We start from the raw sequence: 20,083 nt of genomic DNA, 5'->3' as shown, positions 1-20,083 counted from the left end.
TGAGCATTTTCATTGTTAAATGAGAAAAAGAATGCTAATTCCAATGTATACTTACATATTCGTTTATTACCTAATTATTTAATTAATATAGGTTTTATAAATAAAATATTTAAATATTTATTTGCTTTGGCCATAAAAAGGTTTTTGTTAACATCTGAAAAGACCATGCGGACAACGGACAACTAAAAAATCTGTCGAAGGACTGACGCGACGACAAAGCATCATAACATTGTGTTTGTTGTTCGTAGAAAATCCGAGCTGTGCCGAACATCTTTGCCTATAAATCATCGTAAATATGGATAATTATGTATGTAAGAGCAGGAATTTAGTACGTATCGGCGCAGACTTCTGTGAGCCGCGGAAAAATATTTTGAAAATGTTTGTAGCTTAGTTTCCGTGAGCCAATCCTTAGTTTTTGTTATGGTCGCATTGCAGATGTTTTAAATTTGGGAAAGTTATTTTGCCTTCTTATTTGGGTATTTTTTTGGGAACGGTAGGCGTAACATTCCATCGTATAATACATTCCATAGTCCTGCGGTTCCCCAACTATCACTACGTAGCCTGTGGAGCTGCATCGATATCGTATGTCGCATATAAGTATGTAGGTTTGTGTATTTATTTGTATGGTAATGTCATACGCACATATACTTTAAGACAAAAAAGGACCCAAAAATTGTAATTAAATTTTCCGGGTTAATAATAATTAAAAAAAATGTTGTTTGCCAAGTTGGTTGGATGGTCGTTAATCACTACGGCAAATTTTTTTTGTTTATATTATTTTATTTATTGGTGCTTTATTTTAAGCTTAAGAATAAGTTATAAAACCTTAAATCTATTTAAAAACTAGACAAGCTCAAGCAAGTGATTGAGCTGTTTTGGCGATACGTTGCTCTTTTTAGTACGCAGGCATATCTCTTCTTTTAAACCTACCAAAGCATTAGCCAAAGGGTTTGGGTGATCTCGGAATTTAGATATAAATTTAATACTGCTGTCTTCTACTTCTTTCTTTACCATAGGAATACAAAGGTCTTATGAATATTTTCATTACGCATGTATCATGGTGAACACGTAATTGTTCGAAACATTTTCGATTGGAACCTTTGTATTAGATCAATATCTGTTGCGTCTAATTTCCTTCAATCGCGCAAATAAGTTTCGACTTTGATCAATTTCATAGTGGTAATTTTTTCATTAGCCTTTTTTTTGACAGATCACACGTGAGTCGTGTCAAGCTGTTCTGTAATTTTTGTTCTGTGTTGTTTGGCATTTATCCCTTTCACAGTTATTAGAAAGAAATTATTTCTCAATTTCATTAAGTTGCGGTATAAAGTTCACCCTCAAAATTTAACAGTTATAAATTGTTTCCATCATAAGCGACACTCCGCGAAGAAAAAGACTTTGAGTTGCAAATACAAAATTATATAGTCATTCGCCAGTTACCAGTCAAATTGCTCGAACGAGTCCAGTTATCGAACATAGGACTCAACGAAAGGACTATCTGAAAAAACGCAGATAAATAAATGCCAAAGAATGCTCTTTTGAATAATAATAAACATTGCCCATAAATTTAAAGTTTCTGTGTTTTTTCTTTAAAAAAGTAAGAGACCTCGAAATGAATGTGCTTTAATTATATTAAGTATATGTGGGCTTATACTAAGTTCGGACCGATATTGGGAAAAAAAATTTGTGGACTGTGTAATCAAAGTCGTTCTGACCGACATTATAAGTTGTAGATGCGTTTTCGATAACAAATCACAATTTTTTTGTTTGTTTACATTTAGAGCAACGAGAAACTCGGTTAATTGAACAATGCGTTCAATTACAGAAATGCCACTTAATTTGACCACTTAATCAATAAAAAGTATACCTACATGTAAATAAATATTTATTTTTCAGTAATGCTATTTGAACAACATTTTTAACCTTAAACGAAAAAAACATAAGGAACAAAAACAAGATAGTGCACCTATATTTATATTTTAGAATTGTTAAAAACCAAAAAAAAAGTGGAAGATTTTTTTTCGTTTTAAAATGTATCTTACATTTGTATTGTTTCCTTTTATACAATCTAACCCTTCACTAATTTGTTTGTACACATCGATTTCACGTAATATAGTGCACAAATAACTTTAATTCAATATTTAACTTATTCTTCAATTATATTTATTCACACAAACATAACAAACGGTTGCAAACTGACAAATAACCAGTGTTACCATTACTAATTTTGCAAATGACCAAAAAGAAAGACAGGAACCATAATCGGTGATGGACAATAACAAAATCACTATTTACCTTCTTTTGCGATATACCGTTGTTGATCCGACTAAGGTAAGCTTTTTGTTTTTGAAGCGCGGCCAAAGTCCGCCAAAGCAAAAAGGCGTCCTACTTATGTAAAAAAAGTGAGAACACCCCGGTGTTGGTCCGACAAGGGCAATTTTTTTTAAGCGCGTCCTGTTGCCGTCAACGCAAAAAGGAGTTCTACGCGAAAAAAAATTGCGAACACCCCGCTGTTGGTCCAACCAAGGTTATCCGCCAAAGGATTTCCATGCGAAAAATATACGTTTTATTTATTTCCTGTCATTGGGGTATAATCTGTTTGCTTTATTTCCTTCGGTTCATTTGCAAAAGATTTCAACAAAGTAACGCTAGCTATTTGTCAGTTTTCAACCGTTTTGTTAATGTAGAAAGAAATAGAAATGAAAAAAAATTAAATATAGAATAGTAAGAGTAGCTATTTTTGTTATTTTTGTACTATATAATGTGCATTAAATGTATACAAAAGAATTTCTGAAGTGTTAAAGTATATAAAAGGCAAATACATTTTACATTTATATTCTGAATCTGGAGAACCACCTCTATCCGCCCATACCTATTTTACCTTGAAAATTAGGGGACGGTATTCTAAAGTTTTTCCGGATAATTTTTTTTTCTATTGTTCCTGAACATCAGCTTCTTCCAAAATATATTCATCAATAGACATATGTACATACATATGTTTCAAATGATTATGCCAGAAATTATTTTTTTAGCTTCTTCAATTAACCGGGGGGAATTAAAGGTATTTTTTTATTAACACATATTTATAACTAAATATGCGGGGAACCCAATTAACCGGCTTCAGTTCAACGTCAGGTTATTCAATTAAGCAGGGGAGATCAATTAAGCAGGGTCATATTTAGAGGTACTGTGTTTGTATACGGAATGTAAACAAATAACAAGTGATAACTTAGATATGGCAAAATATGTCTCCCAATCACATGGACTAAAGCAATGTAGGCACAGATTAGAATGAACGAAATGTTGTTGTTTTCAAGCGGTTTTCAATGTGATTTCGACATATTTTACACGGATGTGTAAGTAAGCTTTGGGGCGAAAACCAATTTGTCCTACGAAAACAGGTTTTGATAGCGGTCCGAACATAGCATAGGGGAAGTATTGACCCGATAAAAAAAATCAAAAATATTCTCCCCGAATTTCAATACTAATCCTCACAGATTGTCCGATATTTTCAGTAAAAATCATCTTTTTGCACTAGACTCCACATATTTCTTGTATAGGTTATTGAAAAATTTTGGTCGGTTTCGACAATTTTGGGATACCTATTTGTGTTTGTCTTGTTCGGATAATATCATTGCCGTTTTATTTTTATGTTGTAAAACCAAAGCAGGAATTGTGTTTAAAAATTGTTTATATGGTTATAATCCGATTTCGCAAATTGACAAAGTGTTAAATAGAATTCTGTGTGAAACTTCCCACGGTCAAGTAGTTTCCTTTTTGCACTCGAACATAGAAGACATTGCCATCTTGGTTGTAAATTTTGATACTACATTTACTCAGTGAGTTATCGCATGTTATATGGGAAATGGATTATCTGATGTTACCCATAAGCTAAAAGAGGCTTCTTCTCCTACAAGTTTGGTTGATGTCTCGCAATATGGAAGAAATGTACATATGTACATTAAACCAAATAAGGGCAGAAAAATTTAAAAAAAATTTAGTCCACAGGTGTCCCTCCCTACTGCGACCCACTGTACAAAATTACAGTTTTTTTGTCTAAATTTAGTGTTATTTATAAGAATTCGTTTAATGACGTTTTGGTGGCGTGTCAGTGGTCCGATTACATCTGCAATGCCAACCTTCCTTGGGTGGCAAGAAACATAAGTAAGCAAGTTTTACCGAGATATCTAAATATTTACTCAAATCATCGTTTAAATTTGGGTTTAAAATCATCTAATCACCCTGATCATTTATATATCCATAACTTTATATCCATCTTGAAAAGTTTCAGGTGAACAGACTAAGACTAATACCGACACTTTTCGATCTGGCCTTGCTATATGCATTGTAATAATTTACAAGATGATTAAGTATGTGTTATTTCAATGAAATACATATGTACATATGTGGGTATGTGGTTCATAAACATGTGGTTTAGCGCTGAGTATGAAAAAAATCGGACTGAAGAGTGGCCACAATACCTTATCCATAATATGTGACCTGGTCTACGGAAAGGGGGCTTAGGTGTCAAAAAACGAGAGACTGACGAAATTTATTTTTTTCCCAGAAAACTAGTTTCCGCACGTTAGTTCCCTTTTCGTAGACCAAGTCACATATAATGAATTCAATTTCACTGGTTGATTGTTCTCTTATGGGGGTATTCTGAGTCTAGAAGCATGAATTTCAGGTAATTTTTAAAGTGTCCTAAAAAAAAAGGCAATTCCATATTTTCACTATCCATTTTTTTTATTAGTTATTTGCTAATTTTAGAAGAGTACAGAAAAAAATTAAAAACTAAAAAAAGTAAAAAATTTCAAAAATTATGAGCTGACGAAGTGGGGGTCTCTAAAAATTTCCACGTGACCATACCCATGATTTCAACCCTCCTAGTTATCTGAAACCAAAAAAAAAAAGATTATTAATCTAGAATAATGTCGCAATGGCCGGAACTACGGAAAAGTGGGAAATTTTTTTTTTCACAAAATGGCGACTGCCTGAAAAAAAAGTTTTTTTGGATCACTTTTTCTGACTATTTCGAATTTTTTAAAAATAATAAAAATAAAAATTTGGGGATGGGGCTAGTTCCAACCATAGACAAGCCTATAAAGAAGACTCTATAAAAATTTCAAGTAAATCGGTCCAGTAGAACCCGAGAAATCGTTTGTATCGTTCCGAAAAAGTCAGTTTTGAGAAAAACGCGTTTAAGTTTCGCGTAAACTCTTTTGTTCGATTAGTTCCGGCCAAACCAGTTTGGATGCCGGGTCAGAAAAATGCCGAAAATCTCCGAAAATAATTTGAGTTTCGAAAAATCCTTTTTACACATATTCTTGAATAGTTAAACTTTGAAAATATAAAAAAAATTCGATTTTTATTAATTTCTAGACTAGAATACACCCTTATATGTCTGTACGTAATATGTATATTAAATTTGGTTGAGTTTATATAACATATACAGCATTTGAGTTAACTAGGTTGATTTTAATATACAAGGGGCGTTCCAAAGTAAACAAGACTTACAAAAAAAACAGAACAAATGGATTTTTCTACAAACTCAATTTATTTTATTCAAAATAGTCTCCTTCTGCCTAAATACAGCTTACTGCACGGTCCTAAAGCATGTCGAACGAGTGTTTTAGCTCGTTGGCCGGTATGGCCGCCAGTATGCCAGTGCAAGCCTTTTGAATGGCCTCTACGTCTGCATGACGCTTTCCTTTCATGTCGCACGGTACCATATCTGGTGAATACGGGGAGTGGTTAATGGTTAAAATGTGATTTTTGGTCAAATAATCGTCCTTCGAATGTTGGATTCTGAGCAATTTTCGGTCTTCAGTCAATTTGTGCTGAACAACCGTGAAAACACCTTTCGTAAGCCCAAATGTTCGGTCAAAATGCGATAAATCGATGTTTTGGAGATGTTCAATTCCATTTCCACGAATTTCAATGATGATTTTGGCTGAGTTTTGATGAATTCACGTACAGTTTCGATGGAATTTCCGGTGATCACGGATTTTGATTGGCCCACATGTTGATCGTCATTTATGTCCTCACGACCACTTTGAAAACGTTGAAACCACTCGTGCACTCTGCTACGGGATAGGCAATCATCGCCATAAACTTGTTTCGGTAAAAGTTTTACCAATTTTAAAACAAAATTTAATGTTGACTCTTTGTTCGAAGCTCATTTTCGACGCCGATAACACAAACATACTGACACTTAAAAAGCAATAACTTCATCTATGAAATGTCATGGACTCACTGGACTACTGGTATCGATAAAGATAGCAGATTCTAACGCACCAGTCGACATGTAGATGGCGCCACCAGGGGGCGCTGTTTATTTTGGAACGCCAGTTGTAAATATCGCGGATATAAAAATAAATATAGCAAAAAGGCTACGACAAAAAGTATAAGTTTATGAATTCCAAACATCATTGTGATCACTTCACTACTTCTTTGAATAATAAAAGTTAATTTCTTACCTAACAGTTTTTAAAATAAAAAATTTGCAACACCTGAAAATGCGTAATAAAAAAATTAAATATTATGCGCCGGTTTAACAGGGTTATAACTAAATATTAAGGCTAGGGGACGAAATTAGACGTCTTATATATATAATGTATGATTTATATTACGAGTATAGAGATGATTATTTGTAGATATATTGTTTTGTTGTTAAGTCTTATCGGTTTAGTAATGTTGAAATCTCTTGCTGGAGAATTCGAAAATGAGTATCTTATTGATTACGATTCACTACTTCAAATTACATTCATAATATGACATTTGTCCAACATTTTCAGGTTCTGCGCTCAAATATAAACCAGTTTTAACCAATATTAAATTTTTTTTTCACTCTTGTTCCATTTTATTTCGTGTTTCATTCACGCAACTGTAAATTTTCGAAAATGTTGTTACGTTATTTTGCATTTTAGGTGACGATATATATTACCTTTTTGCTTATTTTTAAATTTTCAGGCTTACTACTTCAGTGAATTTACCTACAGAGTTTATACATTTATATATCAGCAATTGCATCTCTACATGTGAGACTGTTAAGGACAAATATATGCAGTCCCGTCTGGTGCGTTTAGTTTGTGTTTTCTTGCAGTCACTTATAAGGAACAAAATAATTAATGTCAAGGTAAGTTTCCGCAAATATATTTCTTTTAAATTTCATAAATTCTCATTATAGCTATATATCCGTATGTATGTATATTGATATATCTGACGAAAAAGTGGTCTAGAATATAAGTGCGTCGACTTTGGTATAAATATCATTGACAGAATAAATTTTTGACTCACAGACATGACATTATTAAGAAGGGTTTACGTTTTCAATAAAATACTTCAGACGTTTACCGATATTTATGGGAAAAGTTAACAATAGTTATGGGTTCACTTAGTCGGTATCTGGGAACTTGAGTTTTACAATTTTTGGTCATAAGAAAGAACTCCTTAAAAGCACATTAGTTCATGATTTATAAACTGCAAGATGAAAGTCGGAAAAAAGGAATTTAAAGTTGTATTATACAGGAAGTAGGCGTGGTTGTCGTTCGTAATATAAGAATGTAAAGATACTGTTATATGCCAAATTTGGTTAAAATCGCCCGAGCAGATCTTGAGATTGGGATAAAGGTGGGCAGTGAGAATGGTTCAATTCCACCCATCTGCAATACCTACCTTCCTATGGTACACATCCAAGTTTTATCAAAATATCTCAGTTGCCCAGACGTAAAGACAGACACAAGGTCATCCGGATTTCAATCGTTTTTGTGATCATATAGGTTTAGGTGTGGCAATGAACCGTTAGATGAATGAGTCGATTGAACTGGTGGAGCCATCCTTTAATGAAGTGTGAAAATACCGATTTAAAATTATAGTATCGATGGCTGTATAATTCATCTCACCTCTGTAGCAGTATGCAATCTTATAATACCTACTTAGGTTATTAAAAAAATGGCCACTTATTTTAGGTTAACAGCACAAAAGCGTTTATCACACTTACAATTTGGATTAGGTACGATATTAGTTAAAATCTTATAGATTCCTTTATGTTTCTTGTGGAAGGAAGAATTTATTGCTATACTACTAATCTTTATAAGTCTTAATTAGTCGTTGCGGTTTGTCAAGGATGGCGTAGCTTGATTATTAATCCAATATTTCCAACATGCGTTGGAAAGCTACTGTCCTGGCACGATTTTTTCAGTTTACATACATATGTGTTTCATTTTAAGCGCAAACGACAACAATCCCAAATAAAATTTTAGAAATATATGAATACATTAATTTCAAATACGTTCAATATATTTTTTTTTATTCTCTTTGCAGGAATTATTAATTGAAATCGAAGCTTTCTGCGTTGGTTTCAGCCGAATAAAAGAAGCTGTAGGTTTATATAGGCTTCTAAAGAATTTGGAACTTGGAGAACATGGCTCTAGTACCAACAACGGAAGTTTAACGTATTCTACGAACAAAAATGAAACTATATCTCCAAAATAGTTTTATTAATATTTTACGAGTAAAGTAAATTGTTTTGAGATGCTATAGAAGTAAATAAAATAAAATAGGATTTTCTTTGCATATATGTACATATGGTAGATAGTATGCAGTGCACAAAACAAAAAAAACTTCTACAGGAAGATGGTTTGACTTTGAACTGACTTATCTCCTAAACTATAAGAACTTTTTAGTTTCATTGAAGAGTGTGTAAAAGTCGCTTCATTTATTTTTATAAAGGAATTGAAATTTATTTTTGAAAATCCAGTGTGCTTAAAAACTTAAAAAAAAACAATATAAATAGCATTTTCGAAGACCAAATAAACTTGTAGTTTTCATAAAACGAAATCCTTTCAGGAAAATTACTACTTTGTATGTGCAGTAGACGCTATTGAAATGAAATTGTTATTTATCGCTCAGCGGTTAGGCTTCTTTACGTCAAATAAATCGACGACCATCAGATTAAATTAAATTTGGAGTCTTCTGTAAAAAGTATTACTCTTTCGAATGTAATAAAGGTTTTACAATATGTCTCTTCGACAAATGTCTTTAATTTTAGCTTAGGGCGCGCAACATTGTTTTTGGGCCTCTACTCTACTTCATCTAGCCTTTCAAACAACGAACACCTCCATCAGCCCTGGAACGTACTGTTGTCACTCGACCCCGACACCAGTGGGTTGAAGGCAGGTTCTCTCGTTTGACTAGGACGATATCATTCACCCTTGTATTTCTCATGCTCCGAAGGCATTTGTTTTACTCTGCAGGATGGTAATATACTCCTCACTCAATCGCTCCCACAATCCTTGCATTTAACGTATCCATTGCATTTGCTTTAGTCGGTTGCTAGGAATATGTTTGATATCTGCTTAAGGGACCGTCAGTAGTGGCGGCCCAATGAGGAAATCCCCAGATGCTAATGCAAGTTTTTCCTCAGGATCGTCGTGAAGTGGTATTATAAAACGAGAATTAACTACGTCATGACCTGCGCATCTACGCAGCATGTCAAATAGTGCTTAGCCTTGGTAACCATACAAAAGAAAATTACGAAATACGTTCGAGAGCGTTTCGTTTCGAATCGTAGTGCGAAATATTCACAGTAATCGACACCAGATGAGATGAAAGGCCTGGCGGCACTAATCCTCTGCACGGATAAGGAAGCCATTTGCTGCTTCAGCACTTTCCCTCATAACGTCGAGAGTCAACACAGTTATGAGGAAACTTTTGACGGCTTGCCTGGAACTCAAAATCCAGGGCCCGAATCGCGGCAGTCGTGAGCGAGCAAGTAATCGAATCGAGTGAAATTTCGTAACGTGCCGAGTGTGCGGATCGTCGCACTCGATGCAAAACGAATAGAAATCTTATGAAATAACTTCCCTGGTGTAGCTCTAAATGACATTTTCGAATAACAAAAAAAAAGAAGTATTTGAATTGGAATTGAACGTAAATATTCAAATTTATTATACGTTTATATACATACATACTTACATATTAATTTACAATAAAATTAACCCTAACGTGTTTTTCTATTCAAGTTCATCTGATTCAGATGAAGAACATCACCAAATGAACATAAGGTCCAGGATTCGTGATAAAAGTAATCCCATGGCTTTACCTGAAGCAGCGTTGGAACATTTTTAATTATACCGTTTAACTTGGTATAGATCTTATTATTTTAAATCATTTACAGATTCAGGAAACGGTTTAGACTGATCAAAGACGCATTTACTTTCATCCTATCGGAAATAGAATTTAACGCGCATTTATCAACCGCAGTACCACCAATTCTTCGATTAGCAGCGACTTTGTCCCTTTTGGCGAGTGGAGGCTATCAACACTCAGTTCGAAACGACTTTTTAATTGGAATGTGTCGGCTCTCGATATCTATCTTGTGATGTAGGCACTCTGTTGTCTCTTGGCTGCGACACGGCACTCCTCGTCGTACCAGCTGTTCTTTTGCATTTCTCGAAAACCAATGATTTCGGTTGCAGCTGTACGTAAGGAGATTGAAATACCGTCCTACAGTTCCTTATACCGAGTTGTTGACGAGTGATCTCAGAGAGCAGGAGACTCAACACATAATACGCTAATGGCCGAATTGTTATCGAGAAAACAATAGGCTTATTAAAATCAGTATTTCGTTTTTTGTAAAATTTTAATTCAAATGAAAACATAATACAACCTGGATGCAACTGAAAATGCATATTCCAACGAAGATGAGAAAGATACAGACGATATGTCTACAAATGAAGCAAATAGAGTTAGAGATTGTTTTTTAGAATTCTTTAATACAAGTTCATAGTCCATTTGCTTCCATTTGCTGGTCAGACGATAAAAAATATATTTCATTTTGTATTTGGGACTGGAAAGATATGTCTTTTCTTATTTGTACTAGGGAAGTCATCTGAAATGTATGCTGATGTTTGTATACCTTTCAATGCCTCCAGTGATGTTTTAAGGGAAATCATACCGCTGACTTCCTCTTCGGGGAAACTTAAATTTACTTGATTGTACGGCCCACCTCCTGTTCCACAAGTTTGCTTTGAATTTTTAACCATTTTCATTTTAACTGCAATTAAAATCAATCCAAACCTATAAATTAACCAATATTAACCGATAATATAAACGCGTGATGTTTTTGATGTGAAACATCTACATATAGGCGTGGGTAAACATGATTGTCGCCGTGGCGATACAGGAGGTGGTTACGATCACCACGCTTTATTTTTGTTATTATGGAATATATGGGTGATACGCAGTCTATATGTAGCAGAGAACTTAAAATAATATAGAATGTTCACGATTAGGGATATTTCACTTATGTACTATATTTAGTTCCTGTCATAATCTGTACTTTTTAACCTATTACTTGTATAAAATAATTGCGATGTTTCACATCTGCCAACTCTCAACTGACAGCTCACTTTTTTTATACCTTTCCCCAACCAGTCTTGTCCTTGACTGGAGGGCCCATAGCGTTTAACTTTTACCGCGATTATCGCCAAGGTACAGAGCCGCAACAAAATCCTCAAGGCGCCAGCCGTCAGCACATGGGGAAAAGACAGAGAAACGTTCTGGGCAATATACAAGGCAATTGGCCGGCCGGTCCTCAATTCGCAGCACCAATTTGGTCGCCTAGATGCGTGCCACAGATGAGGAAACTCCAGACTTGTCAGAATACTGCACTCCGGACCACGACGGGATGCTTCTTGTCTCCCATCGAACACCTACATAGTGAGACGCTTATGCTCCAAGTTAAGGAGCATAATGAACTCCTCTCCAAGCAGTTCCTGCTGGGATGTTTTCGTAGAAACACCTTCACCGACTCCCTTCCCGTGAATGGCGTTGTTGCAGTCAAACCACCACCCATCGCAGACGAAGAGCTCGAGTTGCCGCAAGGGACGCGAGTAACCCTAGCGTTCTGGATATTGTAGCAGGTTAAACTCCTACTTAACCAGAATAGACCCTGACATACCCAATTTATGTCCAGCATGCAACGAATCTCCGTATGACACTGACCACCTTTTTGCATGCCCTACCAACCCTACTCATCTAACACCCTTTTCCCTTTGGTCCGACCCCGTCGAAACAGCACGTTTCCTGGGCCTCCCGAGACGTCGACGACAACTCAGATAACCCTTACCATCCTAACGGTGATTGAGAAACCGTTAAAACAACAACAAGTAAGAATGAAGAACGTGATGTAGGCACAGATACAAAAGAAAAAAAGGTTTTTGAATAATAGCTTTGACGGCGAAAGTGTCATTGAAAACCCAACGGAAAATATAAGTACAACGCCTGCTTACAAGTAAAAACGACAAACACAGAATAAAACTACTACTGAACTACTAAGTATGAAACTCAGATACAGAAAGAAATATGTGCTAACTTAAGTAAAAGTCTACAAATACGGAGTGAACACTACAGAGAAGTAAAGAAAGAATTAAGCAATTTAAAAGAAGACATTACAAATTTTCTAAGAAATCAAGATAATTTACTAACAGAAACAAAACGTCACAATGCAGAGATTGAACTAGAACTTATAAAGGTACAAATCGAAGTTCATAAAATAAAATTATTGGTTGCAAGGAGAAGCTATGTTGTTTTATAAAGGAAACCTCTTCGTTCTTTTCAAATTTTTCTTTTTTTGTTAATGAAATTAATGAACAATATTTACTTTTTTAACACATTTTATTTAAATTTATTGAAATTAAATGTTAATAAAATTTGTGAATAAAATTAAGTATATTTATTTTAAAGAAAGAACAATATTTTATTTTAAAAGTACAATAAAAATGGTTTATATTTAAATTAATAAAGCATGTTTTTAAATTTATAATGAATTCCCAATAAAAGCTCTAGCACGTCTAGCCTATAGATATTGATATAGGAGTAGGTGGATTCAGTTTCATCAAACTGGGGTCGAATCGTTACATCCGTGCACGGATCGGCAAACATACGAAAGAAAATTACGTGATACGTCAATCGTATGCGGTGACTGGCATTAAAAATTGCGATTCTTATCACACACAAGAAATGGACAACGGGGCAGTGAACCGCTTCACCGCAATCGACTAAATAAATATTTTTAATTCAAAAATGTATATATCCTTAACCTGGTAAATAATTTAATTTTTATTGTCAACTAAAATACAAAAATTTTGTTCATATAAATAATTTTTTTTTTTAAATTTTTAATGAGATATTCCATGCCCTGGTTCTTGTTTATGTTTTTTATTCCTAAAAATGATAAAAAAAACTCAAAATTTAAAAAAATTTTGCTCACATTTCCATAAATTTGTCTATTACGATTGGTAGTTTGCGTTCGAACGAACGGATACGTTTATATACTCGTTCACGTATGTCATCATGCCAGGTTACGATAGAAGCGTAAATACGAAATACAGACTTTTACGTGACGAGTGATACGTTCACGGATGTAACGATTCGACCCCTGTATTGCTTCAAAAACTTCAGCCTGGGGAGATTCATTTGTAATAAAATGTGTCATCACATCGGCTGATTGCCGAAGTTCACAATAGTTTAATCGAAATTCGAACACGGGATTTGATTGATACCGAGGGTTGATGAGGGAAGCGAGACGCATTTGTAAACATAAAAGAGAGAGGCCGACATGCGTATGAAGAGGTTGCCAAGCTGGCCGCCAGGGTAATTCTCGAAAATTCTACGAAAAGATGCGGCGACTAACAGAAGGTTTCAAGACCGGAGCGTACTCTTGCAGAAACCCTAGAGTTGATCCAATAACCGATGCCCAGAGCTTACGAAAATTATGGCGGGAACATTTCTCCAGCCTGATGAATGGCAGTGAAGGCACAACATCAGGAGATGGCGAATCCCAATTCCGATTCCCAATCGATGACGATTCCATTGCCCGACCATGAAGTAGTCGATAGTAATTATCCGTCCAAAGAACAACAAAGCGAGCCATTCACACACGGCGGTTAAGAACTGACAAGGAGCATGCATCAGCTTCTTTGTACAATATGGTCGGACGAAAGCATGGCCGACGCTTGGAATTTAATTGTGCTTTCCCCAATCCACAAAAAGGGAGACCCCACAATCAGCGCCAACTACCGTGTGATAAGCCTCCTCAACATCGCATAAATCGAACGTAGGATAATTCTTGCCAACAGGTGCTACTTCGGACTGAGTAGGCAATTGAGAAGGAAAGTCCTCTCTCGACGAACAAATACCAAACTTTATAAGTCATTTATTACTCCCGTTCTGCTTTATGGTGCAGAGGCTTGGACGATGACATCAACTGATGAGTTGACGTTGCGAGTTTTCGAGAGAAAAGTTCTGCGAAAGATTTATGGCCCTTTGCGCGTTGGCCACGGCGAATATCGCATTCGATGGAACGATGAGCTGTATGAGATATATGACGATATGGACATACATAGTTCATCGAATTAAAAGACAGCGGCTACGCTGGCTAGGTCATGTTGTTCGAATGGATGAAAACGTTCCAGCTCTGAAAGTATTCGACGCAGTACCCGCTGGGGCAAGCAGAGGAAGAGGAAGACCTCCACTCCGTTGGAAGGACCAAGAGGAGAAGGACCTGGCTTCGCTTGGAATATCCAATTGGCGCCAAGTAGCGAAAAGAAGAAACGACTGGCGCGCTGTTTTTAACTCGGCTATAATCGCGTAAGCGGTGTCTACGTCAGTAAAGAAAAAGAAGAGTATTAAAGGTTTACAAATACACAAAGGGTTTTACCAGAGCTGGATGAGTTGCATCAATGCATCCTATGACCTATGGGTTTCCAAATAGTTGCTAAAGAGAAGTTTACTATTTTTTAGAATACAATTTTAGAGAGCAATATCGGTATCCTTTGAAACTGAATATTGTTACGAACCTTCAGCGGCAGCAGGGTAAGACTTGCTGCCAATTTTATTAAACTAAATGTGGATGTTTCTCTTTACATACTCACATTACAGATTGAAAAAACCTTCCAGTACGACAAGTAGAAATGTTTTAGCAAAACACACGTACAACTCGTGCAGACAAGAAAGCCGTATGAAATCTCAAATGCCGTCTTCCGATTCTACCTTTCACGTTCGTTTAACACGTAAGCGGACATAAATAAGATTGGGTGCGTTCGAGTTGGCAATCACGACGGAAGTGTTCCAAATTTGTCAAGTGTCACGTTCGGGTTAAATTTTTGGCAACACTTTCAACTGCGGCAGTGTTGCTTTTAATGCGAAAGCATCACGTTCTATGCGAAAATTCGAGTAACAGTGCCGAGGTAACACGTTCAGTCAGTAAATTGTTGCGCATCACTTGCGTAACAAACGCATCATAAACATTTTGAATGCGCGATAAGATTGAGAAGGAATTGTAAGTGAATTGTTTATTAAATATCAATTTTATGTTTGATTGAATATATTAACGTAACAAAAGATGTTATCAGGGAATAATTCAATAATTTTGAAAAGTCTTTGACTTTTATCACTGTTCTTTTTTGCAGTATCCATTAAAAAAGAAACGATTTTAGCTACGTTTTCTTTTCTTAACAGTTTTTATAAAAATGTCCCATCCATTTTTCAAGATGTCAGCAATTATATAAGTTAAAATTTCAATATTTGCAAGCAACACGTTCTGCGCGAAATAATTACTGCAGTATGGGGATGTTCGAGTCTCAATCACTGCGGCAATATTGCAAAGCATCATGTTCGACGCAAAAATGTAGCGACTTTTGCAAATGTCAAACGTTCGAAAATTTCGGTCATAAAATTGATTCAAAATTCAGTTTTAAGACTTCTTAAACTTCACTTCTTCAATGCACCTGCACACCGCGCAAAATATTTGTAAAATATTTGTTTAAGTATCAGCTGAGTATCTGCAAAAAAACGTCAGGGTTGCAATATTGCCGCAGTTATTTGCTTGCTCGAACATCCCCTATTACAGCAAAGTATTTGCTGAGCATCCGCAACAGAGTATCAAGTTAGCAACAGGGTTGCAGTACTGCGGTAAATATCAAGCAGTTCGAACACTGCCAGCATCACGTTCTACAGCCACTTTTTAGGCGCAATTTATGCAAAAAATCGGCAACTCTGAATTTTTCTTATGTTTTCAAAAAGATCATGAGGACATAAATGAAAGGGCCAAAATTAAATTTTGTTTTAAAATTGAGCTTCAAAAACTTTTACCGAAACGTTTCAATTGATGAAAACAGTTTATGGTGATGATTGCCTATCCCGTAGCAGAATGAACGAGTGGTTTCAATGTTTTCAAAGTGGTCGTGAGGACATAAATGACGATCAACATGTGAGCCAATCAAAATACGTGATCACCGGAAATTCTATCGAAACTGTGCTTGAATTCATCCAAAATCAGCCGAAATCATCATTGAAATTCATGGAAATGGAATAGAACATCTCCAAAACATCGATTTATCGAATTTTGACCGAACATTTGGGCTTACGAAAGGTTTGTGCACCGTTTGTTCCGCACAAATCGACTGACGACAAAAAATTGCTCAGAATCCAACATTCGAAGGACTATTATTTTACCGAAAATCACATTTTAACCATTAACCACTCGACGTATTCACCTGATATGGCACCGTGCGACTTCTTCCTTTTCGGAGAAATGCATTTGCCCATGAAAGGAAACGTTATGTAGACGTAGAGGCCATTCAAAAAGCTTGCACCAACCAACGAGCTAAAACACTCGTTCGACATGCTACGGTACGGTAAAAATTGACAGCCAAAACATAAATGTTTCCGGATCATATGCTATTCTACTGCAATTTCACATTGTGGATAGAATTCCAAACATACTCATTTAATGAAAAATTTAGCAGCAATTTTACAACCGCATAAACCAACGTTTTAAGAAGAAGAAATTTTAATTTTGAGGATCTTCATCTAAAGAATACACATTATTTGGAAACAGTAAAAATAACCCACATTACAGCTTTAATTACCAATTTTTCGCTCATAATCATCTGCATGATGCGCATAATTGCAATTATCATCATTTTGATTCTAAAAAATAAATGTGAAGTAAATATAACAGAGTCATCAAATCACCACGAATGTCATACGGACCTTAAAAAATTAAAAACATATTTTTGTTTTTTTTGAGCTGAAGCAAAAAGCCCGATAACTTGTATGCCCTTTGTGAATTTTGACCATTTGTAGTCGCCGCGGCATTGAATTTGCCAACTTTTTGAGCGTTGTTATATCAATTTTGCCCCGTTCTTTAACAATGTCCTATTTCAGCTGTTTTAAAAAATCTTACTGTTTCGTAGTTCCAAAAAAGCCTTTCGAAAAGAGCTTTTATGTACTTTGGTACAAGTATCGGAGCGTTGTCATGTTGAGATATTCAGTTTTAGCCATTAAGCCCTTCACCGAATGGAATAAGCTCACTTTCCAATATGTTAACATAGTTTTTAGCGTTCATACAAGTAGGTACAAAGCATATCTCGGACTTTTATTAAGCACCTGTGGCAAGACTGGCGAGTATTGCTCCAATTTTTGTGGTGACCATCAGGACCGTCCAAAATTAATTTTTTTCATCGTTAAAAAGAACGGAATTGAATTCTTCTTCCCAAAATTTGTACTTATCATAAAAAGCGGCTTTGGTATTTCAGTTTCATATTTCAGCAATATTTTCGCAATATTTGGTGAATTCGTTAGCGAATAACTAATAGTTCTAGTTCAGCTATAATTTGTTAGCAACTCAGTGTCAAGTTGTGTAATGTGCCGTTTTGTCAGTTCGCTTGTTGTGAGTACAGTACTATTCTATTGTTACAATTCTTGGATCCTTTAAAAAGTTAGTGATTGTATTTCGAAGTATTGGCACACTGAGTAAATTATAAAGCGAAAACACACACACACACAATTACGCTATTAAATTAATATTTGGTGGGTACACCATTGTTGTCAGCTTCCAGACCCCTTGGCATGGAATAAACTAATTTTTGGGTCGTTTGCTGCGTTATTTGTGCCATTCCACAAAATATTCTTCAACTCTAGTTGGATAGCAAACGGCCCGCTTTCTCATCCGCCTTTCCAACTCCTACACACAAATGCTCAATTGGGTCGAGTTCAGGCGATTGTGGAGGATGGGACAAAGCGTATGCGGTGTTATAGGTTAACCACATTCTTACAATATGGGCCGAATCTTTCGGGGTATTGGCTTGCTGATCATGCACATTTCAGCAAGACAATGGCTCGGATTGGTAAATTTAGTTTTTGGGCACTTTTTTCAAATTATCTTATTTAAATAAATCGTTTTGTCTGATGGACAAATACCAGCTCACCCGCACATGCAGCAGCCATGCATATCCACACCATTACGAGACCACCGCCGTATTTCACTGCTGGAGCATGATTTTGTTTTTCAAATTCAGTGTTTGGCTTTTCCACGACAAAGTACGACCAACGCCCAGAAAGCTTTTGTACTTACACACATCTGAGAAAAATACTTGGTCCCAGAATGAGTTTGGTTTTTTGATATACTCGTACGCGTAGTTTAAGTGCTTTTTCTGGTTACGTGAAGATATCAACGGATGTTTCGATGACGCGAATCATAGCCAGCCGCATGTAGTACATTTCTAACGGTCTTGACATGAATAACATTTCCAAATTAATTTTTCACCTCAGCAGAAATTTGGGTAGATGATATTTTCGTATCTATTTTGACTTTCAGCTTTTTGCGATGGCTTAAAACTCGAGGTTGACTGCTACGGTCAGCACCTTTTAAAAATGGTGCTTCTTTAAACCGCCTTATGATGTTGCGAATTGTGAACCGGCTTCTGTCAATCATTTGACCTATTATGCAAAGTAATTTTACGCTGAGATTTAGTGGTTTCTTTTTGTTTTGAAGACATTTTTATAAGAAAAATTAGTTTTTCGCGTTATTGAACACAAAAATGAATTTCACAAGGCCAAAATGATTCACAATTTGAATAACTGTTAATAAATAATAATTAATAAATAGAAAATTATTCGAAATATTGCTCATCGCTGGTCACAACTTTCTCCATCTTTCTGGCAAGCACAAATACCATTACGGTAAAACTTTTCAACTTTGAAATGGCTTGGCGGGTGACTCCCAATGCTTGTTCTTTTTGCGTTTGACACGGATCCTCGATCATCATCGAACAACGTCTACAATTCACCATCTTTGAAGCGACGAAACCCTTCACGTTGTTTCAAGTAGGACAGCACATACGATTTCTATGACTGAAAGCATCTAGAATCGCAGTCTATTTTACAAATGTCTATGTTAAGTTTTGGATACATAAAACTCGATCACCCCTATATGCTGGAGCCATCTGTTGACAAACAGCGGGAACTTACTTGCGCACTATAGTTTATGTATTATTCTAATTCTATGTATGTATGTATATCTGTTTAAGTTGTTAAAATTTGTTTAGCCCTTAAGTTGGGTAAAATTCTGGCATTGGGATGCACCACGAAAAATGTCGAAACTTAACTTTCATCTGTAAGAACTGGGCCGTTTTGGCGGCCAAGAACGAATTAAGCCTTGTTTTTGATACCCGTTGCATTGATCGGAACAAAATGTGGTAAGAAGGGGCAAGATGTGTACAATGAAGCGAGTGATGCTAAAAATCCACAGCCACTGTTTTCGAAATAGTTTTTAACCGGCTTTGCAACATTAGGCCGGTCGCGAATTTCGTGTCCTTCGGAATTGTCGTTGATTCTAGTTGCGGTTAAACGTTTTGAAATGTCTGCTTGAGTGACTTCCAAAAATTCTTCAACAATCTTTATGGAGTACTTCCAGTTCCTCACATTCAAAACTTTTAATTGGGTTCCTCGTTTTCCAAGCCAAAATCACCGCTTTTAAATCGTGCGAACAACTTTTGATAAGTTCGCACAGTTAGAGCATGTTCACTATATCTATACTTGCACCAAAATATGATGGCCTTCGGTAGTGGTTTTCTTAAACAATTAATGATCAAGTTACGCCATGCTCCTCCAATCCCCACGAATACGGACTCAATAATAAATGAGTTCAATAGCGCCTCCGATAATTAAAATAAAAGGATACAGATACGCACCTAGAAGGATTACCGAAAGATCCGAACTTCAAAACGGTTAA

General features: G+C 35.9%; 1 protein-coding gene across 2 annotated transcripts in view; it reads left to right on the top strand.

Moving 5' to 3' along the window:
- Positions 1-8,653, top strand: part of LOC120772246 (CCR4-NOT transcription complex subunit 11) — a 37,478-nt gene extending 28,825 nt beyond the window's left edge. For both annotated transcript variants that reach the window (XM_040100742.1, XM_040100743.1), the window contains 2 exons: positions 6,973-7,138; positions 8,326-8,653. In XM_040100742.1, the coding sequence (XP_039956676.1) occupies positions 6,973-7,138; positions 8,326-8,496 (337 nt within the window). In that variant the 3' untranslated portion in view covers positions 8,497-8,653. The remainder of the gene's footprint in view (positions 1-6,972; positions 7,139-8,325) is intronic.
- Positions 8,654-20,083: the final 11,430 nt, after the last annotated feature.

Source organism: Bactrocera tryoni, chromosome 3 (genome assembly GCF_016617805.1).
Source record: "Bactrocera tryoni isolate S06 chromosome 3, CSIRO_BtryS06_freeze2, whole genome shotgun sequence".
Classification (NCBI taxonomy): domain Eukaryota; kingdom Metazoa; phylum Arthropoda; class Insecta; order Diptera; family Tephritidae; genus Bactrocera; species Bactrocera tryoni.
Note: the sequence above shows the minus strand (reverse complement) of the source record. Positions and strands in the feature narration are given on the sequence as shown.